The sequence below is a fragment of the Sinocyclocheilus anshuiensis genome, unplaced genomic scaffold, assembly GCF_001515605.1.
Source record: "Sinocyclocheilus anshuiensis isolate Anshui unplaced genomic scaffold, SAMN03320099.WGS_v1.1 scaffold935, whole genome shotgun sequence".
Lineage (NCBI taxonomy): Eukaryota > Metazoa > Chordata > Actinopteri > Cypriniformes > Cyprinidae > Sinocyclocheilus > Sinocyclocheilus anshuiensis.
Window position 1 is genome coordinate 322676 of NW_015544174.1, and position 18848 is coordinate 341523.

General features: G+C 35.2%; 1 protein-coding gene across 2 annotated transcripts; it reads right to left on the reverse strand.

Moving 5' to 3' along the window:
- Positions 1-696: 696 nt before the first annotated feature.
- On the reverse strand, positions 697-17710 carry LOC107696069 (sodium- and chloride-dependent GABA transporter ine-like). Of its 2 annotated transcripts, none has more exons than XM_016496215.1 (13): positions 17153-17710; positions 14999-15133; positions 10264-10474; positions 9772-9904; positions 9251-9385; positions 8543-8646; positions 6199-6323; positions 4745-4857; positions 3901-4041; positions 3041-3140; positions 2805-2905; positions 1070-1240; positions 697-974 (listed from the first exon to the last, which is right to left on the reverse strand). In XM_016496215.1, exons 1-13 carry the CDS (start codon positions 17418-17420, stop codon positions 882-884), a joined length of 1830 nt encoding a protein of 609 aa, XP_016351701.1. In that variant the 5' UTR covers positions 17421-17710; the 3' UTR covers positions 697-881. The 2 variants fall into 2 exon arrangements, with proteins under 2 accessions (XP_016351701.1, XP_016351702.1); XM_016496216.1 differs by having other exon boundaries at positions 933-1000.
- Between the last annotated feature and the right edge of the window lie 1138 nt (positions 17711-18848).

Below are 18848 nucleotides of genomic sequence, written 5' to 3' on the forward strand. Positions count from 1 at the left end.
ATGCATAAGCCTTACAGATGACATCAGAAAGTGCTTACTAATAAGGTCATCCATTTTTACTTGCATCCTTTATCCTTTTCCTCTTTTTTCCCCCCAGTAAACTTGGGCAAAGTGTTTTAGAATATGTGCCACAGTTCAAGTTACAAAGTAGAGGGCAAAAGCTGCCCGAGTCATAAGAAGCTGTATATGTAGAGTTCAATTCATATAACCTTGGTTCACTGTGAACACAAAGGCATCTAAAGCAGCTCACTGCATTTCTTTTTCTAGAATCTATAGAATCTGAATGTGTTAAAGCCTATGAGAGTGAATTTTGTTGTACCCACAATAAATTGATGTTGACATTTGAGAACTTTGCGAAAGAGTTTCATGAAAACAGGCATTTGTTACTGCAGTGGCATCAGTTTTAGGTTTCATTTTAAGGTTTCATCAGTCCTTCAGATCAGTGTATCAAAAGATATATTCCATCAAATTTCAAGCTCCATGATTAATTATTTTAAAGTTTAAATAACGGAGAAAAAACAAAATCTTGTCACTGCTCTCTTATTAAATCATCATATATTTTACATTTCTTTACTTGAAGAAAAATATGAATAAAATCTCTTAATCTTTTTACATAAAAAACAACTGTAAAATAATCAAATAAATACATGTAAAAAAACGTTATTCAATTATGCAATAAAAAAAACAGACTTTCATCAATATTAATGCCATATTGAAATTCTGGGACCTTTTTGGTGTTTGTTCTTTTCAGCATTAATCTCAAATACAATAAACAGAATATGAATACTAATAAAACATAAAATTATAGTTTTTACAGTTTAAGCAAAGCTATTTTGTACTTCTAATGAGTAAACATACCAAGAACACACACTAGCAGGCGTCTAAGCAGCAGTGAACAGCGCAATGGACTCGGCCGATGGTTTCTCGGAAACAGACTCCAGATCTACAGTTGGGGTTATGGACTTTTTCAACCTCTGCATCAGAGACAGATAGAGAGGCACTGGGTTCATTTTGACATGGAGAAACAAAACAAATATTGATATAGTGAATGTTTGTGCACTGTACATACCTGCAGCAGAGACCCTTCTGTGGTCCAAAGCTCATGTACAGCCCCAAGTGGAATCCAGATGATGGAGATGAGAGAGATGAACCAGCCCACCACCTCTGCCCAGAACGGGTATGTGTAGGACTTCCCGTATCGAGCTGGAGTGTACTGAAAAATACTGGAGATCAGAATACCCTGCAGAGAGAGCCAGGAAAGAGGACATTATTATTCATTCAAAACAAAGCATTATACCCCATCTGAACTTTCTGCACTTGAACAGACACAAACCAGGCTCTACTCTATTACTATTAATAAATGTATTTTCAATGTTAAGATTTTAAAGATTTGAATGTCCTCAAATTGTTAAAAAAAAATAAATAAAAAAGTGAATTTAAGGTAACGCAAGGGCATTTAGGATGCCCATATCCTATGTATAAGGATGTGTGCACAATACAATCTGACAAAAAGTAGTTTTGTCATTGATTTTATTTCAGTTTACTGCTACTTAATGTAAAAATGGTCTTATGGGGGGGGTGGGGGTGGGGGGGGGACACACAGTTGTCAATGTTATAGAGGATCCCAAAATGTATGTACGTTTTTCTTTTCCTCACCAGCACAAGCATGGGTGACAGGAACTGCCAACAAACACGGAAGAAGAGGTTTGGTTTCTTTCCCAGCATATTCTCCACCATTACACTGAGCCGTCTCACTCCTGCGTATGTGTGAGAGAGCAAGAAAGAGGTGAGATAAAAGCATAAACCTTCATATCTCAATAGGAGCAGTGGTACAATGGTTACATCTGATTTTCTATGATCTTGAAGTGCAGACTGAAGGAAGTGAAACTTACCAAATATGAGAGTGATGGCGAGCACCTCGAAGAAGGCCAGAAACATTAGAGACACCACAGCTGTGTAGTGATCCATCAGCTGAAACACATATATCCCACCCTGCACACACACAGTATTATTTCATTAGCATCAAAATGAGGGTTAGGTTTTCGTGTCCATATTCAAAACAATGGCTATACAGCAGATATTTTAAATGGTGCTTGTATTTTTTATTTTTTTTTGGCCTTTAAGTTTCCCAAAAATAATATTACATATTTTTTAAGTATGGAAGAATTAAGATGTGTTTTTACAATGTCTTTAATGGTGTCTAAACTTCATTAGCAAAAACATCAGTTGCTAAGTTTGATTCAATTCAGTGAATCAGTTCAAACCGTACATTTCAAAGAACTGAATTAAAACTCGGATTCATTTGCTTCATTATATATGCTCACTGTAGGTCACAGACAACATTTTTTACATATTAAAATTAGTTAGTAAAACGTATGTAGAAATATAGATTTTGTCTTCTTTTTTACATGTATTGTTAAACTGGTCCAAATTAAAAACGGAATATAATTTTCCTTCCTTCTGTTCTTTTTGTAAAAAAAACTTGACTTTATTTAAACATACTTACTGAATTTTATTTGTTGAATTTATTTATAAGCTCTAAAATGGTTACATTTCAAAATAAATTGAATATAGTTTTAAAAAGATGCATTAGATATCAATATATTTTTTCTTCTCAAACTAAAATTATGTTCCAAGTGTCAAGTGTAAACAGTTCCAGGTGCAGTCGTAAATCCAACTGATCCAAGTATAACAAAATCTCAACTGTAAGAACACAACACTTGTTAATGAAGTGAAACTAGATCATATTTACCCTGGTAATATGAGGAATCCCCAGCAGAAAGCCAAGTTTTTCTTTTCCTCACCAGCACAAGCATGGGTGACAGGAACTGCCAACAAACACGGAAGAAGAGGTTTGGTTTCTTTCCCAGCATATTCTCCACCATTACACTGAGCCGTCTCACTCCTGCGTATGTGTGAGAGAGCAAGAAAGAGGTGAGATAAAAGCATAAACCTTCATATCTCAATAGGAGCAGTGGTACAATGGTTACATCTGATTTTCTATGATCTTGAAGTGCAGACTGAAGGAAGTGAAACTTACCAAATATGAGAGTGATGGCGAGCACCTCGAAGAAGGCCAGAAACATTAGAGACACCACAGCTGTGTAGTGATCCATCAGCTGAAACACATATATCCCACCCTGCACACACACAGTATTATTTCATTAGCATCAAAATGAGGGTTAGGTTTTCGTGTCCATATTCAAAACAATGGCTATACAGCAGATATTTTAAATGGTGCTTGTATTTTTTATTTTTTTTTGGCCTTTAAGTTTCCCAAAAATAATATTACATATTTTTTAAGTATGGAAGAATTAAGATGTGTTTTTACAATGTCTTTAATGGTGTCTAAACTTCATTAGCAAAAACATCAGTTGCTAAGTTTGATTCAATTCAGTGAATCAGTTCAAACCGTACATTTCAAAGAACTGAATTAAAACTCGGATTCATTTGCTTCATTATATATGCTCACTGTAGGTCACAGACAACATTTTTTACATATTAAAATTAGTTAGTAAAACGTATGTAGAAATATAGATTTTGTCTTCTTTTTTACATGTATTGTTAAACTGGTCCAAATTAAAAACGGAATATAATTTTCCTTCCTTCTGTTCTTTTTGTAAAAAAAACTTGACTTTATTTAAACATACTTACTGAATTTTATTTGTTGAATTTATTTATAAGCTCTAAAATGGTTACATTTCAAAATAAATTGAATATAGTTTTAAAAAGATGCATTAGATATCAATATATTTTTTCTTCTCAAACTAAAATTATGTTCCAAGTGTCAAGTGTAAACAGTTCCAGGTGCAGTCGTAAATCCAACTGATCCAAGTATAACAAAATCTCAACTGTAAGAACACAACACTTGTTAATGAAGTGAAACTAGATCATATTTACCCTGGTAATATGAGGAATCCCCAGCAGAAAGCCAAGGCTGCACACCGCCAGAACAATCAGCTCCTTTCTCTTAAAAACTTGCAAAACCTTCTTGCCAAAACCGTCCATGATGAACGTTACAGCCACCTCCACCATGGCAAACTGCACAGTGCACATGTACACATATAACAGGTCAAAATGCACAAACACATGATTATAGCTCTGTTGAAAAACCTGCTGAGTTGGGCCCTTCCCTCATTCGGATCACCTTTCCACACACAAGAATTAGACGTTTTCATGTATTATCCCGCTCCATCTAAACACATGGGGCATGGATTTTCCAACTGCGCTCTTGTTTCTCATTTGCTAGCAAGGTGTTGACACTGTGTGCAATGAAGAAACAGCTTTTCACAGCTTAAAGAGAATATAAGAATCCTGTGTAATCTTGGTCCTTAAATCTCTGAATTATGATTTTTGGCAGTTCAGAAACATAGCAATAAAAGCAGATGACAAATTTAATCCTTTTTTAAAACAAACAAATTTGCCATCTGTGGCCTACCAAACTTCACCAAGGCAGCATTAGGTTTATACTTTGCACAGAAGACAATTGCAGAATGCACTGTGACAAAACTGATTCAATATGAATGCAAAGAATTGTCAATTATTAATATATTTACATATGCTGAGAAAAGCAGTGAGATCCACTGCAAAGGTTAAAGATGTCAGTTTAGCACTTGTTGACAGAGAAAACAAGAGCATATCTTGTTTGAATGGCTTCTTAGAGAGTAGCTGCCTGCTTTATGTGGGTATTAGACAGAAAGGAAGCTTACTCGGGATTGAAATTATGTTTTGAAGCCTGTTCTACCTGACTGTCTAATCCAAGGCAGAGTAACATGATGAAAAACAGAGGAGCCCAAAGCTGAGAAACTGGCATAGTGGAGAAAACTTCAGGATACACCACAAACACCAGACCAGGCCCTGCAAGAAAACAGACACAGACACACACAGACACACACACACACACAGACACACACACACACACACACTTTTAGAGAATCTAACCGTTTTCAGATCGCAGTAAGAGCTTAGTACTAAGAGATAATAAGAGATTAGTAATAAGAGAAAAGAGATTACGCTTAACACATTTTAGCATGTTTAAATCAATTTATATTCTGCACTTTTTCCCCCAAATCAGTGCAGAAATTGATAAAAAGTGCAGATTATAGATTCCTATAGTACTCAAAACCCAAAATAAGACAGGAAGAGAAGGAGACTAAAAAGAATCAGAAAAGTAGCTGGGGAAACCGGAGAAAATTATTTTTGATTTTTAAGAGACTCTCCAAAGGAGAGAGAACAGAGAGTGAAGAAATGAATGTGACAAAGACATTAAACTATTTGCTATGATGAGAAATACTCCGTAAAGCCACTGAACAACACTACTATAATTGCATGTCTCAGAGGAAAACATCTGCCTGCAAGAGAAAGTCAAGATGAAAGATGACTGGGTGAAATTTAGCTGATAAGGTGACCATAGTTGAGGCAGGGGTATTTCTTTTGAGGAAGTGCCTCCTCAAAAAATAAATAAATAAATATAATATCAAAATATGATATCAAACAGTGTGTGTGAACTCATTTTTCTTAAGTATAACATTATCCAACATCAGCACTCTGTGTTCTCCTTGAGGTCTTAATGGGTTAAACTTGTGGAAACTGATGAACTTGAATGTTTTAATAAACAGTGCTGTAATATAAACACAAAAATATTATGATATTGTAAACTGCTGTGAAGTACTCTTGAGGGCAGCTCGACTCAAGGACATGCTTTTATCAGTTTTTTGTTTTCACACTGTTCTACTCAGTCTACCTTCATCCGATTCTTCCTGATTCTGTTTCTTCCATGAATAGTCCCTTTTATTCTTTTTTTTTGGCATAATCCTACCCACCCTTCACCTCCTCTCTCTGGTGGTAAAGAAGGAGAACTTTTCATTTATTATCCTGCTTCATCTCAACTTGATGTTAATCGCCAACCTCATGTAGAGTGCATTAGATTTCCCAACGATCACAAGAGCACAACAGCAAAGAGCACATAAAAAAGATAACAGAGATTCTTTGTGATCCTCTGGTCCTTAAAACTAAATTGTGATTCTTGGCTGTACAGAGACACAGCAATAAAACCAGACAGTAAAATTGGTTCAACCAGACCAAGCGATTAAGTTTATTTCCTGCTTGTGAACAAACCTTGAAACACACAAGGACAGGGGAGGACTAGATTCACAGCTGCAGAAACTGATATTACAGAGAAAAGGAAAACAAACTCACCATCAGTGGCAATGTCATCTATAGGCAGGTTGTGAATGTGGGCCATGTACCCAATGGCAGAGAAAATAACAAACCCGGCCACGATACTAGTGGCTGAATTAGCTAGAGAGACGATAAATGTGTCCCTGTAAAATAAAAGGTGAAGAGTGATGAGGAGAAAGAATCATGTTTTCCTGAAAGATAACAGACCCTTGTAACGACTGGACCAAGCAGACACACAATCATTTGTTATCAAATAATCTTTAAAACCCACTCTGTGAGTTCCATGGACCATGCCCTGAAGTGAAACGATCACTCCAAGAGGGCTCAGTTACCAGGGCTACAATCTGATAAGACTGTGTTATTGATCGAAAGTATGTGGAAAGGTGCTATGTGCAAGGGAACAGAACCTATGTAATCTTATGTTCTTTTATAGTGTTTTGCTTATATATTAAACCTTGAATGAATGTTTTAGTATTACTTAATTAACCACGATCACACATATGCCATGCTTAGTATCTATGAGCTCCACATTACGTTTCCTATTTGTTCTTTTACATTACATTTTGCTAACTTTGTGACACATTAGTATTATAAGAATCTTTGAAGATTCTCCTCTTGACCAGCCAATCCAGTTTCATTTGCAAAACACCCTGCTAGATGACAAAGGATCGTAAAATTTCCCTCCAAAGGTACTATTCCTCATTGGCTCACTCAAATCCTGACGGTGTGTATGATGACTGTGTGTGTTATAAATGTTTGCTAGGTAAGTTGATTGTTTATTTATGTATTGGTTTTGATGCGTTTTCTTTTCCATTTTTCTCTTCCTTTGTAAATTTGTATTTATCTTTGTATGTTTTTTTTGTTGCTAATTTGTCTAAATAGTTATGCTCTAAGTTAGGTAGTTTAGGTTGTCTTCTTTATGCGCGCTAAAGGAGGACAGATAGCTCCTAATTATTATTCCCTATTCGCTGGAGTGCACGCTGGTGAATGGAAGGTGTAACAACGAGCAGAGACAAATTATGTTGTTCGTTATTTATATGAATTGTTATAGAGTATAAATGATTTATGGATGGTATTATTTTTATTTTTTCTGTTCTAAATGAGATGTGAATTTGTTTAATTTAGGTAGTTAAGTTATTTGAATGTATTTGTGTGTGAGTGACCCCTCGGTCATTTGTTAATGGTACGGTCCCGGTAATATAAGGGCTGGGTTTGGTTTGTTAGGGGCTCCATATTTTCTTTTCTTTATTTGTGTAGTTTTTTTTTTCTTTATATATGGCCAAGTGTATGTTAAAAAAAAAAAAAAAAAGAAAAAAAGAATGGGAAAACTATAAAGAACTGAATGTTTGCAAATCATGTAAATCATGCTTCCTGCATTTATTGGACGAACCCTGACAGTGTGACATCCTCACACGGTTTTTAGATTCGGAGAAGATGAGGATGCTGAGCTAGAAGTCTTCTAAGGAACCCTAAGTTTGTGCCAGGCTGCGGCCTTGTCTTTCCATTCACCAAAGGTCCTCAGACTTCAGCTGGTTCTCTCTCATCAAGACAAAATCAGCCAAGATCAACTGGAGCCTCAACAAACTGCATCAGGACACTTTTATTCAAATGGACAACACATGCAAGTATCAAACTTAGTCTCATTGTTTGATCCATTAAGTATTCCCACCCCTTTTAAAGAAGAAATTAACTAAGAACTAAGAAATGATTTGATGGTTTGCTCAAGGCTGTTGATCTGCTCAATCTCAAACAATACTATAACTTCTTGCATTCCTGTACTCTGCTTAAGTTCTCTTATATGTGTGTGTGTGTTAGAATAGTTTTAATAAGTATTTAGTGTAGTTAATAAAGTGTTGTTTGTATCACACTCAAGACTGTTTGTCGTTTTGCTCATAACTGGAGTCCCTAATCATGTAGATTTTGGCTACATGCTCCGAGTATTATTGTACAATAAGGACGTTATTTCCCATACCTCGGGAATACATTTCTTAGAATTAATAAACAATTAACACCAGGTGTTTGCTGGGCGAACAGATTTGCTGATTGTAATATTAACTCCATTAGCTGATCCAAATATTTATAATTAATTATAACAAGTTATGATTAATTATTAATATTTGCCTTTTGACCTAATGTGCTACACCTAGTTCTGATCAGTGTAATAAACTTCAAAGCAAATAAAAAGCAAGGTTACAGTTTGAAAGCTACAAAAGTACATTTTTCAAACACAGTTTTTTTTATTTACTTAGATACATTTATTTGAATTAAATAAGCTTTTAAAATGTAAAATCAGCACCTGGGACAAAACCAACCAATACCCCTAACATGTATCTTTAAAAACCTTCACTGCTATATTGCTTACCTGAGGATGTTGTTGTTGAACTTGTTGTAACTGGCCATAGATATCATAGAACCAAAGGAAATGCCAATCGAGTTGAAGACCTGAGCAGCAGCATTGACCCACACCTACAACATAAGATTAACAAAGACAAACAAGCGCAAGGTTTTATTTTTGTCCTTTGTCCATATATTGTTAACATAAACAGTTATCTAAAGTTTTGAGTTTTAATGAAACATTAACAGGAATCATGTCATGTTTGTTTTATTATATGGAATTACTAGGACTCTCAATTGATCTAAATATTTAATAGCAATTTAATTCCAACATTTCTGTAGTTAACCTTTTTATGAAAAAACAAAAAACAAAATGTGCAATTATTGGGTTTGGCAATTTGTATAAGCATTTATACAAGCAACATAAATAGAAACAGGGGAAACGTGTCATGAGAAATAAACCTGCCATGCATTCAGTGCCTTTGTTTTTACATGAAGCATGGGTGTTTTCAAAGATTTTCCAGTGTTAAAGTTATTATTTCAAACCTGCTCCGGACCTGCTGATTCACTTCACCAAGTGCTAATTACATGTCAAATGGTAAACCACCACAGTTCCCACAGTAATGTTGTTGTTTGTCAGCGGTACTACAGTAATGATGTGGTAGCATGTAAACAGCTTCTAGTTTGTTTTTAACACTACGTGACTTCATGTATGTTCATTCACGTATAATCTCACCTGGACTTCCAAGAGTTTACTCCAGTTTGGCATGAGGAAGAAGAGGATACCATCTTTTGCTCCAGGCAACTGGACATTATTGATCAGTAATGCAAACAGTATGAAATAAGGGAATGTGGCAGTAAAGTACACAACCTATGGACAGAGTCGACAGGGGGATTTATATTTGTGATAAGGCAAAACTATATAATTTCTATATATAATAATAATAATATAGAAAATTATTTAATTTTATTAATTTTTTATATATATATTATTTGATTTCTGTCTTTTTTTGACAAATAAAATGAAATATACTGAGGGTTATTCACCTGAATAAATTTGATAAATATGGTTACTATTACAGTTAATATAGCCTTATTCTATACACTCAAACACATTGTTTATATTTTTATAAAGACACAATCCTTAACTATCTCTTTGTAGTTTCAATATGCTATTGTTTCCCATACTAAAGGCTTAATTTAGATATTCGAATGCATTGAATCTGTTAAGAAATGATGTGAGCTCTGAACTCAGACCTTTCCAGTGGATTTGACCCCTTTAAAGATACAGAAATAAACAATGGCCCAGGCCAGAACTAGAAGACCAAAGAGTTCCCAACGAATCCCTCCAGCATGCTCAATCCCTTTGGTCATTTCTAGCACCTTGTGACTGAAAAAAACCCAAAACAAAAACAAAACATTGAAACATCATTTTACAAAGCACAGTCACAAAACAGAGCACATCTCAGGATGTAATTAAATGAATATACACTTTAAAAAATATATTGTTAAAGACTCATTAAATGTTCATTGATGTCCATAATTTCATTGGAAATCCACAAATTCTACACACAATAAGAAAGCACTCTTTCCAATAACTTTTCCAAATGTTCCATTTACATTGAATATGAAAAGTCAACAATACAGAGTGATACACAACTATAATCAACCTCTGACAAAAAGTCAAGCATTCTCACCAAAAATGGCATAAACATTAAAGACAGTAAACAAATTAAATCTGTTACTCACTCAAAGAACTGTTGACTGGCCGATTGCAGATGTGTGGCATTGCCAGGAAAACCAGTGGAACAGTTGCCAACCGCATTCCATGTGTTGTTGCAGGATTGCCATGGCAATGAGGGGCTGAAGGAGTGAAGTAGGTAGTAGAGAGCCCAGGTCATGAGCACATTGTAGTAGGTGCAGAGCACATAAGAAATCACCACTGTGGCAAGACCCACACCTGAGGACAGACAAAGAAAAAGTGAGACACCAAAAGACACCACCGTTTTCTGCCACCTTGTCCAAGTTTATCCCTGCTGAACAGACTCACATTGGAACAGCACCTAGGGCTCTTCAGAGGCTCTGAAATGTTTAGCTTTTGTTTTAGAAGAAAAAGAATAAATCTGTTGACCTCCAGAAGTACTTTTTTAGGTTAATATACAAGTTCCAAAAGAACAAAGCAAATTTTTAAGACAGATGTTTTAGGTTTCTATCTGAAAACATTTCTGAATGTATGCTAAAGGAAAAAAAACCTTTTCATCAGTTTCCCATGACTCTTCGTTATCCTTTTTTTATTGAATATTTTTGGTGGTTGGCCAAAACAACCAGGGATAATGCAAGAGGTTCTAGGAGATTTGTATCAGAAAAGAGTTTTTTTTTTTTTTTAAGGATTGCATGAATTAATCCAGTAAGGCTGTGCAATGTTATGCTAAACATTAGATTTCAAATTTTAAAGATGCACAAGACTTAATTTCAAAAGATCTCAGGCACACTCAATATTGCTAAAAATGTCTTGTATACTTGTTACCTGTAATATATATATATATATACAGCTGTGGTCAAAATTTTACATACTCTGTAGTATCTGCAAAATGTTAATTATTTTACCAAAATAAGAGGGATCATACAAAATGCATGTTATTTTTTATTTAGTACTGACCTGAATAAGATATTTCATGTAAAAGACGTTTGCATATCGTCCACAAGAGAAAATAATACTTGACTTTATAAAAATGACCCCGTTCAAAAGTTTACATACACTTGATTCTTAATACTGTGTTGTTACCTGGATGATCCACAGCCGTTTATTTGTTTTGTGATGGTTGTTCATGAGTCCCTTGTTTGTCCTGAACAGTTAAACTGCCCGCTGTTCTTGAGAAAAATCCTTCAGGTCCCACAAATTCTTTGGTTTGCCTGCATCTTTTGCGTATTTGAACCCTTTCCAACAATGACTATGATTTTTAGATCCATCTTTTCACACTGAGTACAACTGAGGGACTTATACACAACTATTACAAAAAGTTCAAATGCTCACTGAGGACAGACAATTGGCCAAAGAGAAACAACCAACAATATTACTGTTTTAAGTCTAGCTTCATGATTTCTACAAGTCAAATGAATTTTAATGGTTTCATGCTGTTGGCAGACAGAATTACTGCACAAAACTGTTGCCAAGTTGTATGAGAGAATGTCATGCAACCTGTTAATATCTGCCTTTGGCTAGCTTTCACAAAGTGACTGATACAACAAAATATCATTGAGCTTATTTGAATGCGCTGGCTTTAACCTCAACAACAAAACCACTTGCTTACACAATAGTAGTTCAGTTTCTCAGTGATTTCAAGTATTAATTACATCCTGAGAAATAAGAAACAGGACTATTAGCAATCCACAGAATATGCCTTCGTCACAAAAGGATTCAATGGTCAGGGTTTAACTTAATACACTTCTCTTCTGTGCAGGCAGTGGCACATCATTGACATTCTGATATAATCACAACAGCGTTGCTTCCAGTGATTTTGATTCGTTACTGCCATACAGTAATCAGGGTTGAAATCTCACAGAAGCCTGGAGTGAAACAGAATTTGCTTTAGAAACTGAATATGAACATCAGGAAGATGTTTAAAAATTAACAGCCGCATAGTAAGAAAAAAAACATTTCTCAAAGACCAGTCCAGTCATCAGGGTTTTTAAAATAAGCTTTGGAGAAAGAAAATGTGCTATATAATCTATTCTTAGTGATCTATTTATGGTTTAGTTGCCAAATCAAACAGTTGAACAGTTCTGAATCCAATATAGATATGTGTGGGAAACCAATCTAATCATTCACTGTGACCCAAAACAACATGGTAGGAGGATGACAATGCAAAGATCACTGATTTGATTTTTTTTCCATGTTTTGATGCCCGCTTTAAATCCGTGGATTAGCTATCATCACTCTCTGTGGATCTTGGCATTATTTTGGGTCCCTTTCCCACCGTCTAAATGGAATGTTCATTTGTTGTTTCAGTCCTGAATAGCAGAAAGCTCTAAAAACAGGAATGTTGTTGTTGGCACGTTCCGTGGTGCCCTCCAAGGTCACCCAGATTCCCTCAGTGCCTTTTGGTCTCCTGAACTTAAGCCTATATGAGTCCACTGCTTCAGCGAAACTATAGACCAGAGGCATAATGGGATCATTGGATGCTCTACTGGAAATCCAGACTCAACCAGTCAATCCAAACGGTTTTGTTTTTGCATGACCATGGTTACTATCCACTGCAAATAACATTATTGTAAACTGTGTTGCTCAGAATTTTATTTCATAAACAGATCTGTTGAAGTTATTAAAAGGTTTGTATGCATTTCTAATTGAGAACAAGTTTGAACCTAAAATGGCATCACATATCATTAAAAGAGAAAACACTACTTGGCATGTAAATATTTATTATATTTCAATGAGTAAATAAACCCGATGTTACCATTATTTTCTTATGGAGAACAGCTGGGCCTCAAATAATTCTTTTGAGTTTCACATCTATAGATGTTTGCTTCAGATCAGCCAAATTAGTTCTACAACTACACTTTAAATTGTGTGAACAGACAGCAAGGCTGGATTTGCAGACAAAAACCAGATCTGCATTAAAGGATATTCAGTTGAATTAATTAAAAATGTATGGAAGAATTTTGTTTCTGTGACAAATACCATAACCTGCAGGTATTAGCCAGGGAGAAAAGCATTAGAGCTGACTGTCACACAGGTTTATCAAGATAGTTAGTTTTTTTCTGAGAAAAACCCATCTTTTGTATTTTCATCTGTTTGCTTGTGCAGGAAAGAACCCACAGAATTCATCTTCTCTAATGTACCACATGCAATTCTACCACCAGTTCCACATTTCGAGAATCACATTAGTGTTGTATGATTAAACATAATTGTATGCGCACTCTCTCTTTTTCCTGTTAAGTGCGCAAATATGTAATTCTAACATCTTGTTCCATTCTAGTCTTATACTGAGCTGAACGGTGCCATTTTGACCATGGTCATGCAAGTCATGCAACCCTGAAGTCAACACCTGGTGAAAGACTAACCCGTTAGGAAATGATTACCCCCAGAGACAGAAAAGTTACTTAGGTGTGAGGTTACTTTACTGAGCATATAGATAATGCAGGAGTAAAAGGAGGAGCTTTATTACAAAGGAGAGCCGCTGAATAGCCCATTACTCACTTTTTTTTTTTTGTTGGATTGTCAGAACACCACAAAGAATGTGACATAAGGGTACATTTCAGTCAAGAGAATATACAGAAAGAACTACCTGCTTCAGTCCCTCTGCTACCAAGGAGCCATAATCGGCCCTATATCAAGGGACGGACCCAAAAGATTTGACCGGGTAGACTATCTCTGTCTTTGAGGAAAGAAGTCCTTGTTAGCAGGTGAAAGAATGTCAAATAAATAAAAATATAAAGAAACCCAAATGACGAACAGTGATGGCTGAACTTCTTAATGTTGACACTCACTTTGGTTACAAATGGGTTGCCCTCAATATACATAAAAATGACTAATTTACACAAATTATTTCAAAACTTTTATTTTTATTTAATTGTGATTTATTTATTTTTGGTAACAATTATGCAGATAGTATTTTTTTTTTTAAATGTATCACATGGCAATAAAACATAACCTATAAACCTACAATAACCTATAAATAAACTAAAATATATTTATTTCTAAATATTCCAAACAAAATTATCAGTAATAACGATTTTTCACTTAAACGTGATCAGGATTCTAGAGGAAATGTTGTTGTTTGCACATTAACAACGCATGTTTTTATAAACATAGGAATTCAAATATGATAAAGTTGATTCAGGTACAGAAAACTGAGTAGTAATAAGATCAGCCATCACTAGATCATCAGAGATCAAGTGTAATATAGTTGCAGATCCACACATTTTATAGGAAAAAATCCAATGTAAAGGGGAGAAGACAAGCTCTGAGGTCAATATACATGCCATGTCAAAGCAAAGAGACGAGATTGTTCAGTTAAGCGAAATGATAATGCAGTTACAAAGAGTTGCAATGCTTAAAATATGTTACTGTAACACTGTTCAATAACTATGTGTGCAAAGAAGCAAACTTCCATGATATATGATGAGCATTCACTTTTGTTGATACAGTAAACAACAGAAAAAAGCAGGACATAAATAATCACTGATAAACAAAAACCAAGGTGCACAGCAGGCAAAGCCATCCAGTGGTTTTACAAGGAATATATAAAAATACATTAGATTAACATCTTTAAATAATTTATTTCTAAAACATATTCATTGAACTCATTTGATGTCAAATTATCATTGAACAGGTTTGAACAGTGTTGAACAGGAGGTTATTTGTGTGATTGAAATATTGGAATGTCCCATACAACATATACAATAAAAAGACTGCCCATTTTTTTTGGACTATGTTTTGAACACAGGAGATGTGAGGGATTGGGGCACACGGACCACTCACCTTTGAAAAGGGGACATATTTTAGCCAGAGCGTGGACCGGCCCCAGACGGGTGTACTGCCCAACAGTGAACTCCATGAACAGCAGTGGGATACCACAGAGAAACAACATGATGAAGTAGGGAATCAAGAAAGCACCTGGAACATGTGAAAGATTGGAAAATGAAACATGAGACAAGATTGCAATAACTGATTAAATGACTAAATATTCTTTAAATAAAACTGACACCATTATTAATAAAAAAATATTGTTTTACTTCAATGGCCACAAATGTATTTTTGTCTTCATAAATTTGACGGGGATACATCAAAAGAGTAGTCAAATAGTCTTGTCATTCCATTTTCTAACCCACAATTTGTTTTATTTTGCAGAGTCATTCTGTGAGGTTAAAACTATTTTCTTGCAAGTCATATTAAGGCAAATTTACCATGAAAAGAGGAAGTGTCTTTCAGGAGAACAAGATGATTTATTCACATGCTCTATATAGATAAAAAGGTCTTGCCACAAATCTATTCCCTCTGATTTATAAACTTTTTTTTTTTTTTTTAAATAAAATATCAAGAATCTTGGGTCATGAATGGTTTTACTTTCTATAAAAACAGGTGCAGAAAGCAAACATTCATCTGGACAATATGCATATACACTAAGCAAACAAAAACTATATGGAGCAATACAAACATGAAGCAGTGGGATGCAGGATTATCTGCTGTGAACCTTGTGACAACTGTCCTATGAAACATGTTTATCCTAAATATCACAGATCAGTTCTTACAGAAATTGAGTTTTATTGATTATTACTCTTGGGACAGTATATATTGCATCTCTTCAAACTTTTGAAAAAATGTAAATAATTTTGGCATGCATTTGGTACATATTTTTAACTTTTTTATACAAGTGAAAATACTGTAGGCTATATGGCATCTTGCCAACCCAATAATGAAATTTTATGGTTGATAAATATTCTTGGAATCAACAACCCCTTATGTTCTAACTGGTATGTTTTAAGTCAATAATTAACCATGGAAAAACGGTCAAAAGAACAACATAAAAAAACAATAGAAACAAAGTCTGGCGTGAGAAAACAAGAGACATATCCAAAAATGGCACAAACTCCTGGAGTTACTATTGTTACATCGTATAGTTACACAACTGCTGCAACCTTAGCTTCAAATAAATTACATAAATATAAATAAAATAGTTACACAACTGCTGCAACCTTAGCTTCAAATAAATTACATAAATATAGATAAAATAAACACAAAACAATGGTCATAAAAATACAGTTTGAAAATGTAGGTCATGAAAATAATTTATACAATTTTCTACAAACATTTACATTTTTTACGGTCTAACAAGGTGGTAAACCCTTAAGTAAAAATTATTAAGACTTTCATTAAAACCAGGGGCGGCGTTTCCGTATGGCAGTTGCCATGCCACAGTCGGGTGTGCCGTGGAAAATGATCCAAACTCAAGTGAAAGCGTTTAATGCGATGCACTTGCTGCCTCAGATATAGCCGTTCTAATGACAGACAAAACAGATCTCCGTCATTCGCTGGTCAAAAACCAACTCCATTTAATGTTAAGTGCAAGTGTCTGATAAAGCCACAATACCAACTCTGACGACGTTTATGAAACGTTATCCCTTTCTATATTTTTTTCTTATATTTCAGTGCTTAATGTTGTGCCGTTGGATTTTTTTATTTATCAAAACTGTGATATGTTTTCTAGGTGTTATGGTTTGTAGTTCTTATGTCACATGATAACAAAATGGATTCCTGCATGTTGGTTGGCCACACTGACTTATTTGGCAGATCAAAGTTTTATATATAGAGAGAGAGAGAGAGAGATCGGAATATGAAACCAAAAATTGTTGTCGTTTACAAAGGATTTCAACCAATTTATTTTTAGGGTCCCTGTTATATAAAAAAAAATGTACTTTTTTTCTTTTAGATATATTTTAATTTATGTAATATAATTTTTGGAGACTCAAAATACGCGTAGCAATGGTTAATATAGCCTACTGTAAAGCATAGTTAATATTCTGATATTCTGAAAACTATTATGGGGCCACATTTTGTAAGGGGTATCAATAAGATGAATATATAAGCGTGGTATCAGAGCGGCTCTGTGGTGATCATGCAGGAGTCGTTACTCACCTCCTCCGCTCCTGTAGCACAGGTACGGAAAGCGCCACACGTTTCCCAGACCCACAGCATAACCGATGGAGGCGAGCACGAACTCCAGACGCCGACCCCACATTTCTCTTGTCTCCGTTGACCGGTGATCAGCCTTTGCCAGCCTCATGGCTTCAGCATTGCCGGGTGTCATCTTGTCGAGCTCTACCCCCTCTTTTTCTTCAAACTGCTGCAATGTAAACTTACTAGATGTGCTCACGGTTTTGTTATCAGCTCCGACTACCATCATTACAAACGTTTCATACACACATACATTCACTTTTTAAAATAGCGATTTTAATATAGGCAAAGAAGGACGTAACAGTTTTTTTTAAACGAGTCAGCTTTAGACTGTTGCAATTTGCCGGTATAGCATTACCGAACGTCACTATCACCGCTGTATTAAAAGAGATGAATGGTGCCGAATATATTACCTAAACCTGTCGTTATAAAACAACGAGATACCGCATTGTCTTTAACGGTTCCAAACACATAATAGGCACAAGTTGTTGCTTATATAGCTCAGTTACACGATTTTTAAGATCAGCCCCCTATAGTTTCCCATGTTGTCACGACGATACTGGCCTCCTTCGGCTCCGCCCTTTTAGTGTTGTAGTTTGCTGTACAAGTCCGGTGCTCTTTGCTCACGTGCGAATTTCAAATCGAGTGAAATAACGCGCATGCACGTGTAGGGGTTTGTTCGCTTCATGCAGAATTAATGTAGCCTGTATTACCGACTAGAAACATTATATACTGGAGATGATAAAAGGTTTTATACGTGATAACGTTTGATTGATGTTGATAAGGGATGTTTGACTACACTGGACTGGACACCCAATAGAACATTTAGATTGGCCATATTGTAGACCAGTATGTCAGTAATTTAATTCAAATTCTGCTACTTAAAGGTTTAAGTTCACACACAACATCCTCTTCTTACATGTATCAAGTAAATGCATGGATTGTATTGCCGATTCATCATGAGTTTGCAGAAATGAGAGGGAGGAAGGCCAGTGCCATTAGCCAAATGATAGGGGAAAGGCGGGATTTTAAAAAAGTAAATCCACCCACAACTGCATTTGTTAAGTCATTCTTTTACTTTATGTATTTCCTCATCTTGTCCATTCAAACCTAACACAAACCCAACCACAAAACATTTATATTTACATTTCAAATTTGCACATATCATACCTGTACATACATAATTGTCTATATTATATATTGTGTTTTTGCTATTTTGTACATTGTCTATTTTGTATATTTGTATATTATTCTTTTTATTATCTGCGTCCTGTCTTGTCGCTGTTATTCTGTTGCACTGTGGAGCTTCTGTCACTAAAACTAATTCCTCGTATGTGTAAACATACCTGGCAATAAAGCTCATTCTGATTCTGATTCGGAAAAACCTCTGCTGCTCCTCTACTCATTTTGGCCATGCGACTGTATCTGTGACAGTAATATCCAAGGGTATGTACCAAAGTCCCTTTGGTATGTACTCACTTAATAGTCAAATACATTTTTAACTAATTTAAAATGCTAAACAAAAGTGAATAAAAACGTTTGCTTTCATTATTTTTAACAAATAAGCTTTTGATTATTTACAACATTTTATTAAAGGGGTCATATGATGCGATTTCAATTTTTCCTTTCTCTTTGGAGTGTTACAAGCTCTTGGTGC